The 20,412-nt window shown below is 39.2% G+C and overlaps 3 protein-coding genes across 4 annotated transcripts; 1 reads left to right on the top strand and 2 right to left on the bottom strand.

Annotated features, from left to right (window-relative positions):
- Nucleotides 1-308: 308 nt before the first annotated feature.
- LOC136250654 (uncharacterized) lies at nucleotides 309-20,399 on the top strand. Its single transcript, XM_066042879.1, has 9 exons — nucleotides 309-467; nucleotides 603-716; nucleotides 5,288-5,449; nucleotides 5,505-5,665; nucleotides 6,356-6,452; nucleotides 7,956-8,056; nucleotides 19,834-20,000; nucleotides 20,051-20,191; nucleotides 20,244-20,399. Exons 1-9 carry the CDS (start codon nucleotides 390-392, stop codon nucleotides 20,333-20,335), a joined length of 1,113 nt encoding a protein of 370 aa, XP_065898951.1. The 5' UTR covers nucleotides 309-389; the 3' UTR covers nucleotides 20,336-20,399.
- Nucleotides 10,989-13,423, bottom strand: LOC136250656 (uncharacterized). Of its 2 annotated transcripts, XM_066042881.1 has the most exons (8): nucleotides 13,292-13,423; nucleotides 13,124-13,239; nucleotides 12,940-13,079; nucleotides 12,661-12,883; nucleotides 12,264-12,425; nucleotides 12,094-12,209; nucleotides 11,988-12,044; nucleotides 10,989-11,936 (listed from the first exon to the last, which is right to left on the bottom strand). In XM_066042881.1, exons 1-6 carry the CDS (start codon nucleotides 13,297-13,299, stop codon nucleotides 12,133-12,135), a joined length of 726 nt encoding a protein of 241 aa, XP_065898953.1. In that variant the 5' UTR covers nucleotides 13,300-13,423; the 3' UTR covers nucleotides 10,989-11,936; nucleotides 11,988-12,044; nucleotides 12,094-12,132. The 2 variants fall into 2 exon arrangements, with proteins under 2 accessions (XP_065898953.1, XP_065898954.1); XM_066042882.1 differs by lacking the exons at nucleotides 10,989-11,936; nucleotides 11,988-12,044; nucleotides 12,094-12,209 and adding an exon at nucleotides 12,481-12,510 and having other exon boundaries at nucleotides 12,286-12,425; nucleotides 12,569-12,883.
- On the bottom strand, nucleotides 13,463-15,392 carry LOC136250655 (uncharacterized). The gene is made up of 8 exons (XM_066042880.1): nucleotides 15,115-15,392; nucleotides 14,950-15,064; nucleotides 14,774-14,904; nucleotides 14,508-14,708; nucleotides 14,269-14,448; nucleotides 14,064-14,211; nucleotides 13,641-14,015; nucleotides 13,463-13,579 (listed from the first exon to the last, which is right to left on the bottom strand). The coding sequence occupies exons 4-8, from the start codon at nucleotides 14,648-14,650 to the stop codon at nucleotides 13,475-13,477; spliced, it is 951 nt and encodes a 316-aa protein (XP_065898952.1). The 5' UTR covers nucleotides 14,651-14,708; nucleotides 14,774-14,904; nucleotides 14,950-15,064; nucleotides 15,115-15,392; the 3' UTR covers nucleotides 13,463-13,474.
- Nucleotides 20,400-20,412: the final 13 nt, after the last annotated feature.

The raw sequence follows: 20,412 nt of genomic DNA, 5'->3' as shown, positions 1-20,412 counted from the left end.
CAACACCAATTCCGCACATTTTGATGGGGTTCATTATTATACGGAACGGAACAGTTCCGTTATATAGTAAGTAAACTAGTAGTCTCGCGGCGCCCGACCCTAAAAAGTCGCGGCGCCCGACTTTTTAGGGTCGGGCGCCGCGAGACTAGTAAACTAGTAACGCATCCCGAGGACGAAACCACAGTTACCCGTTAGTTCTTCACATAAAACAACAAAGTAAGACTTACCATTTTGGCTGGCCACGTGAGTAACACGAGGCATTGCGTACTTGAAATATTAAGCTTACCTAACTATTGTAATTGTGGGTTTCGATTATTTTCATTGTCCTACCAGTGCCCACGTGCCCTTATGTATTCTAGTATCTATGGTGCCAGTGCCTATCTTAAATAATGTCAGCGTTGCTGCAAAAATACGTTGCTCCTGATTGGACTACATGTTTAAACAAAGTTCCATCCACTTATCTTAAGGTAGGATTTTGCAGTAACATGAATTGTATTTACGAGCATTAAACAGCGCCGGGTTATTGTTCGGGTTATTGTTCGGGTTATTGTTCGGGTTATTGTCGAGGTTATTCAGTTATTGTGTCATTTTCATTTCTGTAGCTCGCACTTAGACCAACTCCCATTCACCCTTGGAGATTGCATGGAGTTCCTGATGGCTTTTCTGTATCTATTAAACGAGATGACCTGACTGGATGCACTCTGAGTGGAAATAAGGTTTATACATGTACTTTAATAAAACAATGCACTAGTATTGTTAGGCCAGGCAAACTCGATTGTTTTTCATCCCTGCCTGCATCACTTCGATTCACCCTACTGCTTGAAATTTCATTAGTCCATATGTGACCGGATTTCACATAACAAGGCTTCCACACACACAAAATCAAACTTACGTTTTTACCAGAAATGGATTGCTGGCCTAATACACTATCACATTCCACACTGTACTTCCTTCAGGACTGGCAAGTCTGGTTTCTGTGGCAGCTTTCTTCCGACCCTGTCAAAGCCACGAGTGGGAGATTGGCGCCATTGAATGGCCATGGCTTTGTGATAATGGTGTGTAGTGAGCTGGGACTTCACAGAGAGCTCACCAATAGTGTTCTCGGTCAATTTGGAGTGATTTGAGGGCCATGGAGAGCCCAAACTTGGCCTCTGGATTCCAATCGTCTTCTTACTCCATTTTATACCCGTATATTAAGACCACCATCCACCCCCACCCTTCCACCCTATTACTATCACCTGTGATATTATTACCCACTCGAGAAAAGCTGCCCAAAACAGGGCTAATTTTGGGTATCAGAAATGTATACACCCACTCAGTGATAGCTAGTAAATAGATGCATACTTGGTGCAAATTTTGTTTGCACAGCTGTAGGCACTGGGAAGTTATTACACAATGATTACTTAAAATCGCCATATCTCCTAACGAAGTTTTGTGCGTCGAAGCCGGGTTTTGTCAAATTCAGTCACATATACAGTAAACTTATTTATTAGTTTCTCATCCCCACCTGCATAGCCATTTTTCTTACCTCAGTAAGACCACTGGTGGCTGAGTGCAGCTATCCAGCACCTTCTAAAGTTGCTACCTTGCTAGAGCAGTCTTAAGAAAACTGCATTCTGAGTCATTTTAGCTAGCTAATTCAGCTATTTGGTCAGTAAAAAATAAAATAAAATTCCACCCTCCCGCACTGCTACTTTGAGTACAGGAGGATGAGAAACTAATAATTAAGTTTATGTGGCCTTATTTCTGTTATTAATACATGTATAGAGAGATGTGTTTAGCAACTAAAAAACAACATTACAGACCTCATAGGCATGGTGTATCCCTTTGGATTGAAAGGGTGGAAGTATTTTCTTGTTTTTAATGCTGTATTCGGCTAATATATAACAGTTAAACATCAAGAACCAGGGTTTTACAGAATTTAGAAAACCCTCAGGCCCTTAGTAGCACCCTCGCTACACTCGGGCGCTACTAAGACCCTCAGGATTCATAGACCCATTGGTTCTTGACATCTAGCTTATTTATACTACAACTCGTTATATTTATACTACAACTCGTTATTGTACCTTGAGTTGACAACTGCTTGTAAACAAGAAATGTATCATCGTCAATTACTAAAAACAATCTCTCTACACCTCCCTCTAATTCAGCATGGCTGTTGCTACCCAGTACGGCTGTTACTAGCCATTTAAATGCCCAACGTTGTCAATGTTACAGGCGCATAATTGCTGTGTTTCGTATCGCCTCAGAACGTGGCACTACGGGATTTAGAGACCACGTTTTCAGCCAATCAAATTTCAGTATCAAACTTGTTGTAGTCTAATATTCAGTAAAGGTGATTTAAGATGTCTCAAGGTGACATTTTAGGTTTCCATACTTAAACAGTATTACCATATGAATAATTGAATTTTAGATCCCAGTGTGTAGGAGTGTCAAAGTGCGGCACTAGGTGATAACTACCATACTATAGACAGAGTGTCTCTGTTACTGTGCCATAAATCATCACCCAATGATAACTAACTTACCACCCTGTGGCGGAACTACTAGTTTGTGATGTCATATCAACCACGAATGGTATTGCTTACCAATGAATGTTATTACAAAAACACCAGTACAGATATTATATATATATATATATATATATCATACAGTATGATAGTACCGTATAGTAGGGACCACAAAGGAGTAGGTGTGGCCCACAAAATAACATCACCGAAAAACCAGCCTCAATTATCCCTGATGATGATGAGGCATGCAGTATTGGTTAGGTAAAACTAAGCACAAACATGCCTTCAGATCGGCCCGAAACACTTTCAACAAGTTGCTATGGAATTTTTATTATGCGGAATTTTCTACTGACTAAGTAACTGACTGATTCCTTCAGACAAGTGTAACTCGATAACAGCTAAGGCTACGGGCTTAATTTTTTCACTGTTCGGCTCGAGAGGTGCCTTTTGGCATACTGCAGTACGTACAATGCATTCTTCATGGACTTACCAGTGTCCTCCTTTGTGTCCCATTCATCTTTGCTGACAGCGAAAAGTATCGATTAGGCGGTAGCATGTGATGGCTTCCCTTCATAATGGAAATCGTCTTGTATTTTTCGTAGTGGCTATTTTGATTGCAGAGGTGCTTTTCGAACAGTTCTTGATTCGTACTGCTGTGTAACGGATTGAACATAGCCAGCAACAAAGCATAATGGATACTTCACTTTTCAGATAATTGATATAACTGGGACACGTGGCACCATTTCTTTCTTTTGGTATGCATGGATTGCAGAGGTGTTTTTCGAACAGTTCTTGATCCGAAATGCTGTGTAATGGGTTGAACATAGCTGACAACGAAGCGTAATGGATACTTCACTTCAGACAATAATTGATATAGCTGGGGTGCGCGGCACCATTTCAGATGCGGTATGCATGTGTTCACCAGTCATAACAATTATTTACAAAATAAAGTTAACAAACAAGTACACAGAAAAATTTGGAATTTTCAACTAGAGTAAGGGCCATAGCACTTCGATAAAAAGCACTGAAACAAGCTGGAGTAGTGTACGATATTAAATCACAGTAAAACAATAAGAAGTGTTTATATCCCTACTGTGCTCAAGATACCATAATGGAAATGCACAGTAGGGATATAACACTTCTTATTGTTTTACTGTGATGTAATATCGTGCACTACTCCAGCTTGTTTCAGTACTTTTTATCAATGTGCTTTGACCTCTGGAAACTTCTGCTTTGTCCATTGCCGCAGTTATAGCCTGTATGTATATAGTCTATCTAGTTGCTATGAAGTTAAATTTGGACTAAATCTTGAGCATACTAACAGGAACTAGAGCTCAATACAAGGAACTCAAATAGGAACTGTCATGCACTTCCGCACACTGGACAAAATTAGTGAGCTGACTTTTGCTAATATATATATATAATTATATATAAGCAGTAGTAGGCCAGTGGCTAGGCATTTGTAAGGTTCTAGGCTCAAATGACCGCTACTGAATAAGTAACTTTACTCCAATTGCTCCAGCCTACTCGGCTGTATACAGTACACAGCTACAGAACAGCCTTGGGTCTTCCTGGTTAAACATCATTGCTGCCTACTATATAAAGTTTTCTGTCTGTCCAAGGTCCAGCTAACTCCCAAACCATAGCATCGAGTGATCCAGGATTTGCTGCACATTAATCACCATCAAGCTGGCACCGATGAGTTTATTAATAGAAATTTCTAGCATGTTATACTTGCTGTACAGTGATGAAAATCATTGTCATTATTGCAAGTTCGTAAACAGGTCTTTTGAGCACAGCTACTTCACATTACATGGAATGGTGATTGCAGCCCTACACTACGTCATAATGCAGACCCTTTGGTAGTAGTAAGATGGGGGTTTCCTCTACCCCCAAATAATGTATCCATTCATGCCTATAGCTAAAAACTAATGTTATAATTCAGTAAGTAGGCAAACAGACCAAAATTTTGAAGCATAATATAATGTTAATTTATGGAAACACAGTTACTTTGAAGTCCTATTGCTATATCAATAGTAATAACGTCAGATGCGTGTGATGTACGTGTTGAACTATTCTAAACAATGTGCTATGAAGGAAAGCTGAGTTTCTGGAGTGACATCCATTGTAAAACATAGATGCCAAGCAACACAAACTTGCTGAACCCACCTGATATATTTAGCGCCAGGAATAAGAACTCCGGAGAAGGGCAAGAACAGAGCAGGACAGAACTGAAGGGGATAGGAACACAGAGCCAAAGGCAAAAGAAACAAATGTACAGTAACTTAGAAAATTGACAAGAAGCTACTAGGAGGTTAGGAGTGAGGGGAACAGGAACTATATAATGCTAGAACATGTAAACTCCCAAGAGGCAAGCTATTTGTTTGCACATTAGCGCTGCAGATGGATTACAGTAGAAGACAACAGGTATTTGCTGCATTACATGCCCTTAGTCTAGTTTTAATTCCCCTAATCACGTGATCGGCATGGCAACTTTAATTCAACTTCACTGTGTATTCACCATATGGATGCACAACCTAATTTCATGTGTTACACATAATACACTTGCGATTTGCTTTATTTTTTTGACAAATATGGTTACAGATTTTTCCGGGTAAGGGTATGCTGCATATTATCCTTGAAACACAATTCCTGACAATACTATATTTATCCAAAGCTGATATTCTAAATACATGTAATTTTGGTATCAGCTGTGACCATAATATATTATTTCCATTACATTTTTTTTTTAATTTTCACATATGTATGGATGGATGTAGGTACGCAAATTGGAGTTTCTTTTGGCTGAAGCAGTTCAGACAGGATGTAATTGTGTGGTTACATGTGGAGGTCTACAGTCCAACTTTTGCAGAGCAGCGGCAGTGGCTAGCAGACAGATTGGCCTAGATAGCCACCTGTTTTTGCGGTGTCCAGGAAATCTGGTACATAATTAAGCAATTGAAGTATAGATAGTATTACATGACCTTTATTTCATAGGACCCATCAAAAGCACAGTGTAATGGTAACTTGCTATTGGACAGATTGGTAGGAGCTAATGTTTTTCTAGTGCCACCATTGTCTTACGAAGGAAAAACAAATGAACTTGGCTATGTAGCAGGTTTAAAGGATAAAATGTCTACCTATGCTGATAAATTAAGGTTACATACAGTTGTGGTTGTTATGTACTACATGACATTTCTATATAAAGTGCCAAAATGTGCTAGTTTTGTATGTAATTTCATGTGTACCCAAATCCATTCCTCGACAGCCAAGCTGTGGTGCCGCCATCTTCAACAAAGTGTCAGATATAAAGTAGTGAAATTAAAGAAATGGCTGAATAGTAATATATAGTGTGGAAAAGTGGTGCACCTGGTTTACATCAATACTAATTTGAAACCATTCAAATATTGTAAGTTTTGCAAGGTATGCAAAAAGAATAATGGCTCTCAAAAATGATGGAAAAAAGCTTTGGCCACCCATATATTGGAAATGGTTGGAGTGGTGTCGACTGAATTTGATGTGTGATCTGTCCTACTTGGTGGGCTATTAGTTTTCTTTCTTCCTGTCCATGTGATTATACCACAATATGGCACACCAGCTTTATTCGTTCACCGTGACTTACACGACATTCTACCACCGTATCCATTGTTACATTCTATGAATTCTTTCTAGTTAGTAATTTCTTATTAAATTGCGTCCCAGCTGCAAATTTCAGTGGTATCTTTTACCAAAATATTGATTGCTGGTATTTGTTAATTGCTGTACTTACATAATATGTGAGTGTTTTGTGTGTGTAATTGATGAAAATCACCAATGCATTTTATCTGAGAATGGTTATTTGTTATCAGATCAAGTGGACAGAAACCATATAATATGCCTGTAGGAGGCTCTAATCTGACAGGAATGTGGGGTTATATTGAAGCATTCAGAGAACTACTAGATCAGGTAAATACATATATATTGTACTTTGCGTGGGAGGATCAAGGCGATGCCACGTATTGTATTGTCCATAGAGTACTAATCAACTGCATAACTGTACTGTATACTCATACAGTACAGTTATGCAGCTAATTGGGCAAATACGGTACACTTGGGAAAATATGGTACACTTGGGAAAATACAGTACACTTGGGCAAATACAGTACAGTTATGCAGATAATTTATTTAAGGAATGTAATGTAAACAACACACTGTAATTTGCTAAAACCAGCCAAACTAATCCTACAAGTTCGTTCTACAACTAGGAATAGATTGTATAAACACTTACTAATCGTCTGATCACGAAGCTTTTAAACACAACTCCACTAAGACAGCACGATTGATCACGTGTGTGACATTGTAAATCGCTAAAACTAGCCAAACTAATCCTATTAGTTCGTTCTACAACTAGAAATAGATTATATGAACACTTACTGATATCCTTATCACCGAAAATCGCAGCGGTTTGAGTACTAGAGAAAATTGCTCCAAGCCAGACGTGACCAGGAAGTATAATATAACACTTAAAGCACCACCTTGCTTGTGTGTACGAAACATACAGTACTCGGGGGGTGTCTCAAGGCAAATACAGCACGAGGCGAAGCCTCTTGCTGTATTAGCCTCTCGACACACACCCTCGTACTGTATTTTCCATACACACGCATGGCGGTGCTTTAACTCTAACATACTGTAAAACATACACCATATGGAGAAAAGAGTGCTATTTTTTCGTACTGTATAAGAAGATATAATGTATGATATATACAGTATTGTAAGCTACTCTGATGTAACTGAGGTGCTTAGGAAGGTCCCAGGTACTGCATCATGCGATTTAGACAACGATGCCTTAAGTAGTTAGCATACATATATTAAAATACACATGCAACATTTATTTTTTCATACCTAATGTTTGGTACAGTTCACAAAAGATTGTGATTAATAATCCTACTTTATTGACTTAGGAACCTTGTCTATTGTTTAAGATTAACATATTTTTTTACAAAGCAACCAACAGTCTCACTTCCAGACACAGACATTGTCTTCAAGTATCACTTATCCATTTATAAGTGCATGGCGGAGGATAGGCAAGCATACTACCTTGTACGCACCCTGTTGTGCTATAACTTCTTGTTTATGACTTGAACAAGATTTAATCGTAACTGTTTACTTAAGTTACAATAAACATATAAACAGTTGGTTTGTTTGGTAGGCAGGAAGCCAGTACTTCAATGTAAACTGAAAAATATACAGTAGCTTAGTTTAGCCCAGAAGAAAATGGAATATCTTTTTATTCAAGTTAAATTGGTTTAGCCATCCCCTTTACAAGTTTGGTTACATGATCCTACATTCAACTTTTAATATTTTACAGATTGGTATACCTCTGGCAAGTCTCGTGCGATTTTCATGAAATAGAAAATGCAGTTTCTTGCCATTTACTATGATGTGTTACTATGTACTTTTCATATACAGGGAGTAGCCGAGCAGTATGATGATATTGTGTTTGCTACTGGAAGTGGGGGAACAGCTTCAGGACTGAGCATTGCTAATTATCTCACTGGTTCCAAGTTAAAGTACGTAATAGTGTGTGACTGTATTGTGTCAGAAACATCACATTCTATTACTTTTGGTTTATTTTAAAATCATACATTTATCATGTGTTAATCTACATTATTGCACTTGATGACCACCCTGTGTAGTGAAAGCCTCAGTAGTGAAAAGAAATGTTGTGGCTAGCTCAATCATGAAGTGCTGGTCTTAGTAGTGAAAAGAAATATTATGGCCTCAATCATGAAGTACTGGTCTTACTGTATTAATGAGGGTCACAATACCTGGATATATTAGCCATGAAGGCTTGCTTTTAATCCAGCCATTGAATTTGGTAGGCCTTACCCTAAACAAATACTGCACATTGCCTACGTACCTTGTACTAGTCAGGTTTTGAATAGTAGTGGCTAAAAGAAAAAGCTATCAAAAGTTTTCTCCCCACCGGGGGAAAAAAGAGAGAAAACCGGGGGGGAAAATGGAGTGAAAGATCAATCCCACAATCAGTAATAATAAGCTTCAGCTATTGATAAATTATCGATATCGATAATTTGTTATATTCGTATATATATGGAACAAAAAATTAGGAATTTTCAATATGAGTAGGGATCAAAGTAATAAAAAGTACTGAAACAAGAGAGATTATCTACCACCTGAAGTCATGCTAGTACACACGTAATTGCTACTTCAGTTACCAAGATTTAAGATATAATGGCACTGAAGTAGGGATTACGTGTGTACTAGCATGACTTCAGGTGGTAGATAATCTCTCTTGTTTCAGTACTTTTTATTACTTTGATCCCTACTCATATTGAAAATTCCTAATTTTTTGTTCCACTTGTTTGTGTACTTTTTACAAACATTGCATGAATCTTATCTTTTATGTGCATGCAGTTTCTATTACACAGGACACTAAAGTTACTTTTCCAAGTCTTGATGGTAGTATTCCCTTTGCCTTTCCGCTGACTCAATGCGAGACTTTGCCAAATCTTTGTTAAATGATGTTTTGGTGGCTTCAGCTGATTTCTCACGCGACGCTGTTACATTTTTGTAGTACTCATTAGCATGACGCTGTGATCGGCATTCACTGCTGTACTTGTTCTTTCTCTCTAAGAGTATAGACTCTGTATGAGCTTCATAGTACGCCCTGTTATTCTTCTTCTTTCTACTCTTCCGCGCCGCTTCCTTCGAAGGCATTGCCGCACCCAATATTGCCTCAGAGAAAACACACAAAGCAATAATAACCACAATACCCTTAGCTAACGCTATTTTGCTACGAATTATTTCTAATATCGCTCAAATACTTGAGGTAGATACGTTGTTTACAGCAAAGAAATACGTTTACAAACGCAAGCAATATTAATTTTGCCGGTTAACTTTGCCAGAAACAAAAGATATAAGTCGCTAAATATATTCACTTACACGTACAAAGCTTCCCGATTGTGAACAGCTCGCTCTTCCTGCTCAAAATCAACTTCGAACTTTCAACCGTGTGTATTCGAATATTTTACCGCGAAGATTATGATTACTCTATTTAGCGAGCACTCTTATTGAAGCGGACAGCGCCGTACATTGAAGCCATTTGTGGAGTTATTAACACTACCTGTAGTGAATCCAGGACGATGGCGACATTAAAGAACGATGAAAGGTAAGACCCTAGCGCAAGGATTGTATTTCTATCGGTGTAGGAAAGGTTTAATCTATAGGCAAAGCGAGCCGTTTTCATGCAAGAAGTAGGACTGTAGCTGTTGCCATCTTCCCACTAGGCCTGGCTGAAGGCATCAGTTAGGGAGTCAGTCACTAGAAAATTCGATCAGATAGAATTTTTTTTAAAATTCGTGGAAACTCATAGGATGCATTTCGTGTCGTTTTGAAGGCGAAATCGTGCTTCACTTTTGTAATACAATACTGCTGAATCGCCGAGATAGTTTTGCAAGTCTGCTTTTGGTGCGTAATTTTTTGGCGGGAAATCGTGAACCTTGACGATCCCTACCATTAAGTACTACCGTACTTAATGATATATATAGCTATTATACTTGTGTCCATGAGTCCAATGAAGCATACGTTATATTTGATTTCCCATCATAGAGTAAAACGTACCTGGGGTTAGGAGTAATTGTGATGCTTCCACAATCGCGCACATATATAGTCTAGCTATAGTCATCTATTACTATGCTGGCTAATAGCTACGTTGTGTATACCTAATCACTGTATATAATAACAATGTTTTCTGTACAATGTGCATCATTGTATTATTATGCCGAATTACTAATAACTGAAGTACATCAATTATAAGTGAAGCCTATGCATATTGGTTAACCACTGCACCATTCAAGGTAAAATTAATAACAGAGACCATTATGCAACAGGGTCCAACAAGCAGGACAGTGTTAAAGCCTTTTCCAGACCAATATCCAAGTAATGTAACATGTCTTTATTGGCATTATTATTTAATTTCAAACTGATAAAGCTACTATATATTCACTATTCACTAGATATGGTGTGAGGTGACCATTAACCCATGTCATGATCATTTGGAAAGGCTTAGACCACATACTTTTATTAGACCAGCTGCAGATCACATAACTAGTTACAAGGATGGTCAATGTACTCAGGCCACAGCAAGCACTATATGGTACAGCTACATGCCATCATATCATCATAAGGATTTTAGTTTCAGCCACACTAGTTAGTCCACCAAGATCCCATCCATGGTAAGGCTTTGCTCCACTGAGAAAGTGAGACAGTCCCATAACATTGATGGTACATATTCAATATCTTTATCAATACATCAGCACACATAATAGCCAGAGTCAGTATGTATTTTATATGTACAGTAGCTATAAAACATCAGATATATAACTATCTATAGTAATATATCTGATATGCAATACATACTGACCCTGGCTATTATGTGTGCTGACGCACATGTTCACATTTTATAGTAAACATGTGTGTTGATGTAATAACTTTATGTTTGCTAGTCAAATATAATTATATCAAGTGAGCAATACCTTACTTTTACTGCATGTATGCATGGTGTTGGTTGTATTCCTAGGCCTGTTTTTTTCTGCTGTAGTTGTTGCTGCACAGCTTGCACAGCTTGCACAAGCTGCAACAACTGAAAATGTTGCTGTTGTTGTCTTTGTGGCTGCAGTTGATGTTGAGGTTGTGGTCCCTGCAGCTGCTGTTGAGCCTGTTGTTGTTGCAAGGTTGTTGTAATTGTTGTTGTTGCTGGTGCTGCTGCTGCTGTTGAGATTGTTGTTGTTGTTGCTGCAACAGCTGGTGCTGCTGTTGATGTGGTTGCTGATGCTGCTGTTGTTGGTGCTACTGTTGCTGCTGCTGCTGGCCATAGTGCTGTGGCTGCTGAGATTGGTATTGTTTTTGCTGTTTCTGCAGCTGTTGTAATTGGTGCTGTTTTGTTGAAGTTGTGGTAATTGTTCCCATTGTTTTTGCTGCTGTGGCTGCTTCTGTTGCAATAATTGTGACTGCTGTAATTGCCTCAATTGCTGTTGTAGATGTAGTGGTTGCTGTGATTGTTGTTGTTGTGCCTGCATGCAGTTGCTGTTGAGGTTGCTGTACCAACTGTTGTTGTTTCTGCTGTTGTTGTTGTTGTTTTTGTTGTTGTTGCTGCTGCTGCTGCTGTGGTTGTTTCTGCTGCTGTAATAATGTTTCAGCTGCTGTAGTTGTTGTTGTAGTAGCTGTTGTAATTGGTGCTTTAGCTGTTGTCTTTGTTGAGGTTGCTGTAATTGCTTCTGTTGTAGTTGTTGCTGAATCTGCTGTAACTGTAACTGTTGCTGCTTCTGCTGCTGTTGGGACTGCTGTAATTGTTTTTGCTGCTGTGGCAGCTGTTTCTGCAGTTGTAACTGTGGCTGCTGTTGTTTTTGTTGCTGCTGTTGTATGTACCTGCTAAAATTGTTGATACTTTAGTTGTAATTGTTAATGCTGTTATCTTTATACCTGTTGTTGTGGTTGCTGTAATTGATTTTGCTGCTGTTGTAGTTGTTTCTGCCGCTGCTGTAATTGAGGATGTTGTTGTTGTAACTGCTGTATTTATTGTACGTACCTGTTGCTTTTGCTGATGCTGCTTCTTCTGCTTATCCTTTCACTCATTTATTGGTATAGCTGAGTCCACAGCAGGGCAGTACCAAGCACCATGGAATTGACTATGACCAGTCTTTGCTAATAATAATCAACATACCAGTGTAACAAAAATGTACATTTAGCACTACTCACCATTCAAAGTTTTATGAAATTTGCTACACTTATGGGTTTTGTGCTGCTTTTGCCTTTTCCTTGGTGGTGGAGGAAGATTATCTACATCCAATCCAGCAGTAGCAGCAGCTTTCAGTCTTTGCTTCCTTTGTATGCGCCACTCTTGCGTACGACTCACAGTTCCTAAGATTGGAAATAACAATGCGTGCACAAATAAACTACACAACAAAACACGTACAGTATGTTCCACAACTTCCTCTTGCAGTCCCTATAGAAATGTACAATTATATTATATATATTCTCTTAAACCACTTGGAGTGGCTCACCAAATCATTAGCAGAGTCAGAAGAACTAGCAAAGGAAGAAATTGAGGCAGCTTCCTCATAGCTCAACTTACGATACATGACTTGAGAATTACCTAGTGTGCCAGAGCTAGAAATGGTTCTTTTCCTAGCCTGCCCTGTGGTATCCTCTGGCTCAGTGATTTGATGGTGTGGTTCTGGAGGAGGAGGAGAAGAGGATGGTTGGTCTTGAACAGGAGGGAGATTTTTAGAAGAGCACAGAGATGGCACTGTCAATTTCAGACCCTGCATAAGAGTGACAATTTCCTTCTTCCTTGTTTGACCTTTTAACCACTTTTGCTGTGTACCGCATAAAACATTGGTTATACCTCTCCTTGTCTAAAATACTCATTTACCAAGCCATTCTGGTTGACATGATACAAAGCCAGGTTTGTTCCCTCTAGCAATTGTGGTGAGTTATAAACTCTAGCACGGATGGACCTGTATTCCTTTAGGATTAGTGTGGACTGGTGTTGGTAGATTCTCAACTTCCCACCTGCCATAACAGACTCCCTCTAGAGCTTTTTTGACATGACATACCTGCACCAGAAGTCATCTGTGAAGACTGGTACTTCAAACTGAGCAAGCAGCAAATTGCCTCTACAATTCTGCTCTTGGCAGGTGGAAGTGGGATAGACACTCCAGCAAGTAATGCCCTATGAAATTTTACTTAAATAAACACTGCTGAGTAAAATTTAATCAGTATACCTCCTCATTTTCTGTTCAGTGATATGCCATGAGCTCTCAGTAACATGTTTCCTGCTACAAAATCTGCCCCTCAAATGCTGCTGTGACTTCAACAACGCTTCAGTAGCTTTCTTGTCATATGGATTGAGGGAATGATACAAACGTTGTAGTTGTTCAACTACCTCATTTGTGCAGCAATCCCAGTCATTTCAAGAAGTGCCAGGATAATTGAGCAACTTTCTCCCAACCTGGTATCCCTCTGGGGTCATTAGTGGCATCTGAGGTAGTGCAGGTACTGGCCTCATTGACCTTATTAGAGCATCTGTATTACAGTAATTAAATGGATAGTATATAGCTTTATGTGATTTACCTCTTCAGATTCTTCCTCATTGTCTTCTTCTTCCTCATCTTCTGCCTCATGTTCTTCCTCCAAACAGGCTGCTCCCTCATCAAACTTCAGTGGATCGTCTGAAGTAGCAGGGACTTCCATACTCCCATCTACATAGCCTTCATCAGAAGTGACGTTGTCTTCAATGTCACTTCCATCACTCTCTTCTTCAGTAGCATTGCTAACAGCACGATTCTTCTTTTGTGGGAACAATGTTTCCTCTGAAAGCAAGAGATCACTGCCAGTTTGCTTAACTAAGTAGGCCACCCCAAAGAACTCGATATCATTGTGTTTGGTTGGTGCATGATGACGTGGGAGCAACATTGTGTGGAAATGTGACTGGTGTAGTTTATTTACCTAATGTATACAATGATGTAATTCAATACCCTAAAATAATGTTCAAACCTTGCAGGCTAAGTCAAGGTCAAATGTTCGTAAACTATTGTTTTGATGCTGTACTGCTGCCAGTGCCCTTGCCTGGTTCCATCTGGACAAACCCTCCAGAAAGAATGCTTGAAAGTGTACATTACTTGCTGAAGAGCCTGGGATAAATCTAATAGAGCAACTAACTGCTACTGTACAGTACATGTACAAAATTTTGTGTACATACCTTGCCAGGTGGAGGTGAAATGATTCCAATGATGTTGTCCCTCGTGAGCAACGAAAGACTGGCAACTTCATCCCACCCTTTGTGCTATAACCTGTGACAGTATACAAGGGCAGCCCATCTGGATCTTGGATGCATGCGACATGCTTCTTTTCAACTTTCGAAATGTCTACTATGAGTTTACTGCATGAAAAAGCAAAAGTAAGTGAAATGATGAACACAATAGAAGTCACTGTATATACCTGAGCAGTGGAACAGTGAGGTTATCTGTGACTGAGGTGAACTGTAACACCAACTCCTCAATGGCTTTTATGGTCTCTTCTATTCCCCTTCGGCAATGTTGTGCCCTTTCCTCCTTAGTAATGGCCTTTTCTATGGCATTCATGGAGGGGTTGCTCACTCCCTTTTCCTGCAGATACCCTTTCTTAGCATCACACAGACGACTGCAATGTCACAATTATACAAGAGATAACTCCTACACAGTGTATGTGTTATTATAAATGCTCACCAATAATCAGTCTCATCCCATTCAAAAATAGCTCATGACAATCGGGACATAAACTCTCCATACAGAGGGTGCGATTCGGAAGTGCAGCCACGAGCAAGCCTTCGCATGAAATGCCATATGTCCAGTCGTACCTTTGAGGTAAAATAGCAGTAATGCATATGTCAATAACTGCATACTTGGAGATGATCCCACTCCTTAAACAGTTGTGCACACTTTGCCCTACCAGCAACACAGCAGCAGTCTCGGTCTGTGTACATTACCAGTGGGGGATATTGCTTGGCCCTCTTGTATCTGAGCAAAAAAACTGTAAGTGGTATATGCAATTTATTTGTCTATGCAACCTCTCTATTATCCCAATTGCCATTGGACGAAGTCCTTCCAGTCCTTCTGATTCTGTTAGCACAGAGATTAGCACTTCCCCTCGCTCGTTTCCAACATTGGTACACCAGGCAGCACTCTCAGCAGCCATTCCCTGCAGCTTCTTACACACCTTCTTAGTGGAGTCTATCTTTAAAACCTTTCCAAAAACTCCAGTACAGGTGGCAAGAATCTGAGGTAGCCTGCTGAGAATGTCCCTGGCATACACAGACATCATCCAGCCATGCATGCCAAAGCAGATGTTTAAATGTACACATGATTATGTACTATCTTTATATGGCCGTAATTAAGGAACACACCAATCACATGGTACTTGGGGCATCTTAACCACTGCTTCAAACTCAGGAGCTGATTGCTTCAAAAGCTTTGTCTTTCCATCACTATGACATCGCAAGAGGAAACAAACTAGCAATGCATGTTTACTTCATTATGTACTCGTCTACAGTCTTCAAGGTAATGAAGTTGTTTATGCAACCACTCATCGGTGTGCAGTTCCAGTACTGCATTGTGAAGTGCAGTGGGGCTATTACCAAGTGTATGACCCCTTAAAAGAGACACCACTCTTCTGTCACAGTATGTGAGTATGGCAGGAAACTGCTTCTTGTAGGATTCCGGAAGCTGTTTCAAAATTTTTTTATTATTGGGTACCAACATCAGTCATTTTAATAATTTTAGCAAGACATACTGCAAATCCCAAGACTGAAGTGCCTTTTTGCAATGCTTGCAACTTAGTCCTTCAGTTGCTAAATAATAGGACTCAAAAAAGTCAAGCACCTCCCTCAGAGTTTTCTTGTAAATACCCTTTGTGCTGCATACATAAACCTACATGAACAGTGTTAAGGACAATGTATTTCTTACCCAAGGGACTGATAGCAACATGGGCACTTGAAGTCAAAACTCCATTTTCTACGTGGCACTTATGCAAGACATAGAACTCAGGGTTTGGCTGGCTTTGTGTGATGTTAGGTTTTGGTGGATCTCACCACAGCTTCATTGCAGCAGTGTCACTGATCTTATACTTTTCACAGAATACTTCCATCCCTATCCACTGCTGTTCTGTCTTCAGCATCATATTCTTCCATTTTAAAGGCAACCTATCCTCTGGAAGTTCCTCGATCGGTCACAGTTTAAAAGGAGAGCTATTTTAATGTACTGTAAGCCATGTGGAATAGGTGGGATGTATTTATTCAATACCTTATCAGTTGCTGGTGTATAATTTCCAACAGCTGTGGAAGGTGAAGTTGACACCAGTAATGAAGTTCCCTGTGATAGTATCCATTATTTCATGCTTCAACAATTGTTATCATACCTCAGCTGTAGTGGGAGCTGTTGAAGCAGCTGACTGGTCTGTGGTGGCAATAGAAATAGACGAGGGAGCCTATACAAAAGCATCACCCAACACTTTCAGCACAATTATTGCAAATGTTTACCAGATGGTGTTGGATTGTAGTGCTGCTGATGGCATATGAGAGGTAAGATGGTAGATCCTGTACACAATGATGTGAGAGAGGGACAGGACAATGAGGATAACACTAAGTGAGACATAGTGGACAACTGAGGTGGAGCAGCAGTTCCAGTCTGTGTGACTGCAGTGACATACATGTCATAGGAGGAGCCAACAACAGAGGACTGATGTACAGGCATGCTGGGCCTGTAAATCTTCTTTATTTCCAAGGAAGGAGACTATTGCAACACAACTACATATTCAACCATGTACTTACAGGAAGTGCAGAAGCATTAAGCTCTGGAACAGCCATCTGTTGCCTGCTAGGTTGAATCTATTATAATATTGCATACAACAATGTCTAGATAGGTTTTTATTTACTCACTAATGGTGTCACAGCAATAGTGGTTGTTGCCGTGATAGCAGTGGTCACTGTTGTGACAACCGTGGTGACTGCTACAACAGTAGTATACAAATGACTGGTACTCTAGTCAGATAGCCAGAACATAAGCCTTGGCATGTGAATGGCAGCTAACCTTATGATCAGTTGACATTTGTTCATTATTTGATTTCTTGTATGGCCCAGAACACACCTAAACATTAATATTTTGTGTCTTTATACATAAACATTTAGTGATTTAGTACAAGCTATATAAAGTGTTTTAAATTAAAAGGAATAAGGCCAAAAAGTGACATTTTATAACCAGCATATTATAATTATGTTACTTATAATTGTGATTAATTACAAGGGAATAATCATAATATAAGTGCTTATAGCACACAATTTGAACAAATATCCTTACACTCACCACAATGATATTGCTGTTAGTAGAAACAGCTGGTGTGTGGGAAAGAGCAGCAAACTGCACAGTAGGATTAATAGACGGCTACATTGACAGAATGATGTTTTTTAATGTGTATGTTATTTTCTACTCAGTGTACACACCTGCTGCACTAATTGACCTTGCAAAGCTTCATGGCTTTGCCAAAGCAATTTGATCGATTCCTATGAAACAAATTATACAGCAACAAGAGCCAGCAGCACAACTCATCAGTGATTACCTGTGTCACAGGGCCACCATGACCCGCATCATGACCAATGGCCTCTGCAACAAGAGAGGAAGATGATGGTGTAGCAGATTGCTCCTGAAATACAATTGATTGTCACACTCAATCAGCTAATTAACCTGTTTATTGTGTTTATTAAAATAAATTTGCAAATATTGCACTGTGGCTAATTAGCATGCAATGAAGCTAATTAACTGCTGCACTCTGTCTCTACTCACGAGTTGACAATAATGATAGCCGCAAGTACACGTTGTTCTGGTCACAGCTCCATGGGCAAGACAAGACTCAGCTTTGTGTCACTTTGAGTTCTTAGGTCTCTCGCCTCTGCCAAACTTCTCTCCTGCCGCAAAACGGCAAAGTCGTAATTGCCAGTATCTATCAGGCTTGGCCTTGTGACTAGACTTCTTGGATGATGTAGAAGACGAATAGTTAATAACACAATATCATCTGTTCACGTATAAATCAATTTCTATTGGATCGCATGAGGATACATATGCAAATGAAAACAAATTGCTGGTTCTCACATTCGAGCATGCGCACCGTTGACCACATTCAAATTTGTTTCATTTTTGTTACATCAGGGGAGAACATTGTGTGTAAGTGTGCGAGCCCGAAACATAGCCAACAGCTGCAGTTGCTTAGCAATTACAATGAATTATGTCACCATGACCACAGAAATGCTGGTAAAGATGAGTGTGTCAGTATGCATGTGCAAGTTGACTGAAAATATAGATCCATCTGCTAAATACTCTAACAAAGCTTTATGCATTCATACAGTGTAACAGTATGGAATACTTTTATCCCTTGTAGGTTTTACATTTGGCTATCACATGCTGTACTGTTATTGTTTGAAGTTTAAACCATGTTGAAGATGAAAAACTTTAGAAAAGTATTTAGTTAACTAATGCATACAGTATAATATACAGTACCTGTATGATTTCTTATCTTTAAACTGCAGGTGCAACTGCATACAGTATATACAGTCACTATCAGTTCTCACACTGGAATGGCTGCATGTGCATGCTCTGTGAGGAAGCTCCATGACTGTTTATAGTGGTTTGCTCACTCCAGCCTGACAAGCGTATTGCATACTGTACATACCCGACTTATTATCTTGAGGCTGTAGGTGCAGCTTCTCAAACTATTATACAGGCACTAGAGTATCAAATGGATCTTTAATACAATGTAGTTGAATGTTTTAAAATGCTTATGGTTTCAAGGAAGTAATTTTCAGTGTTGATTAGTCTGTGTATATGCCTAGCTAGTTGATAGGCTTTCAGTGCAGGTCCCTGGTGAGATAGATGCTAATATAAAACTTTTGGACTGCTCTATTAGAGTGTGTTCAATGGTTTAGCAAGTGCAAAGAAGTACTTTGGTGTAAATTCAATTTGTATATTAACATGTTTATTGGCATTTATTGTTATGCCTCATAATAGGTCGCTACTCTACTTTTTTATTATTGGAAATTTCTACTGACCGACTGACTGACAAATGTTGCTCTAAGGCTACAGGTTTAATTTTTATTATTTTTTTATTCTTCACTCCGACAAGTACCTTTTGGCATACCACAGTATAATAATGTGCCCATCATGGATTACACCCCTGTACCTTTGTCCTTCTGTGTCCCATTTCTTTTTGCTTACAGCTCAAGGTATTGATTCACTTGAGTTTTCTTGGATTGATTGCAGAGGTACTTCTCATAGTGTTCTGTGTAACGGGTTGAACATAACTGAAAACAAAGTATAATGGCTACTTGGCATTTTTTAGTAATTGATCGTTGGGGTGCCCATTTAGACAAAAACAGTAAGTCTGACACCATTCTTTTTGCACTATATGTTTATAGTAGTAAGTAAACCAACAAGAATAAGGAAATTTTGGAATTTTAAATTTGATTAGGGGGTCATAGAAATAACAAGTAGTGAAACAAAGGGAGGTCGCCTACACCCAAAGATATACATACAGTATACTAGTGGACATTTAATACCTATGTCAGGTATGGGTATATGGACTGAAGTAGGGATTAAATATCCTATGTCTTCCAGTGTAGACAACCTCCCTTGTTTCCCTACTATGATCCCTAATCAAATTCCCCTTGTTCTTGTTATATGAGTGTGTGTAAATTTTATCTGTTGGAAACTCCCTCTTATGTTTTAGCATTTCTCTTCTTCAGAATACATGCAGTGGCTGTTTGTGATAATGCTAACTACTTCTATGATCATGTTGGTGATACTTTGGAAGCAATTGGAATGGGAGACAAGGTGAAGTCAACTGACATATTGGATGTTGTGGATGGGTACAAAGGACAAGGATATGGCCTTACTACTGATAAAGACTTAAGTATGGTATTTTACAGTCTTTAAATTTTTCACTGATAAATGTGTGCTCAGGGCAGCTAATAGAAATAGCATCTTCTACTGGCATTGTGCTTGATCCCACATATACTTTAAAGGGAGTACAGGGGCTACTTGGGGAGCTCAAAAAGAACCCAACAAGATTTAAAGGGAAGAGAATACTTCACATACACACAGGTATAATGTCCTTAGTGTTTGTTTCTGTAATTGCACTATTTACTAAACACAGGTGGAATTTTTGGCTTGTACGATGGAAGAATTACTGAAATACTGAAAAGCACTCCCGTTACTAACAGGATAACTGTATTTTCAGAACCTTAAATATGCGTAGTATGCATCATGCATGTATGTATAACTTGAGAATAATGATAAAGATTTTAATGAATTCCTACAGCAGG

The sequence above is a fragment of the Dysidea avara genome, chromosome 3 (assembly GCF_963678975.1).
Source record: "Dysidea avara chromosome 3, odDysAvar1.4, whole genome shotgun sequence".
In the NCBI taxonomy this organism is placed as follows: Eukaryota; Metazoa; Porifera; class Demospongiae; order Dictyoceratida; family Dysideidae; genus Dysidea; species Dysidea avara.
Note: the sequence above shows the minus strand (reverse complement) of the source record. Positions and strands in the feature narration are given on the sequence as shown.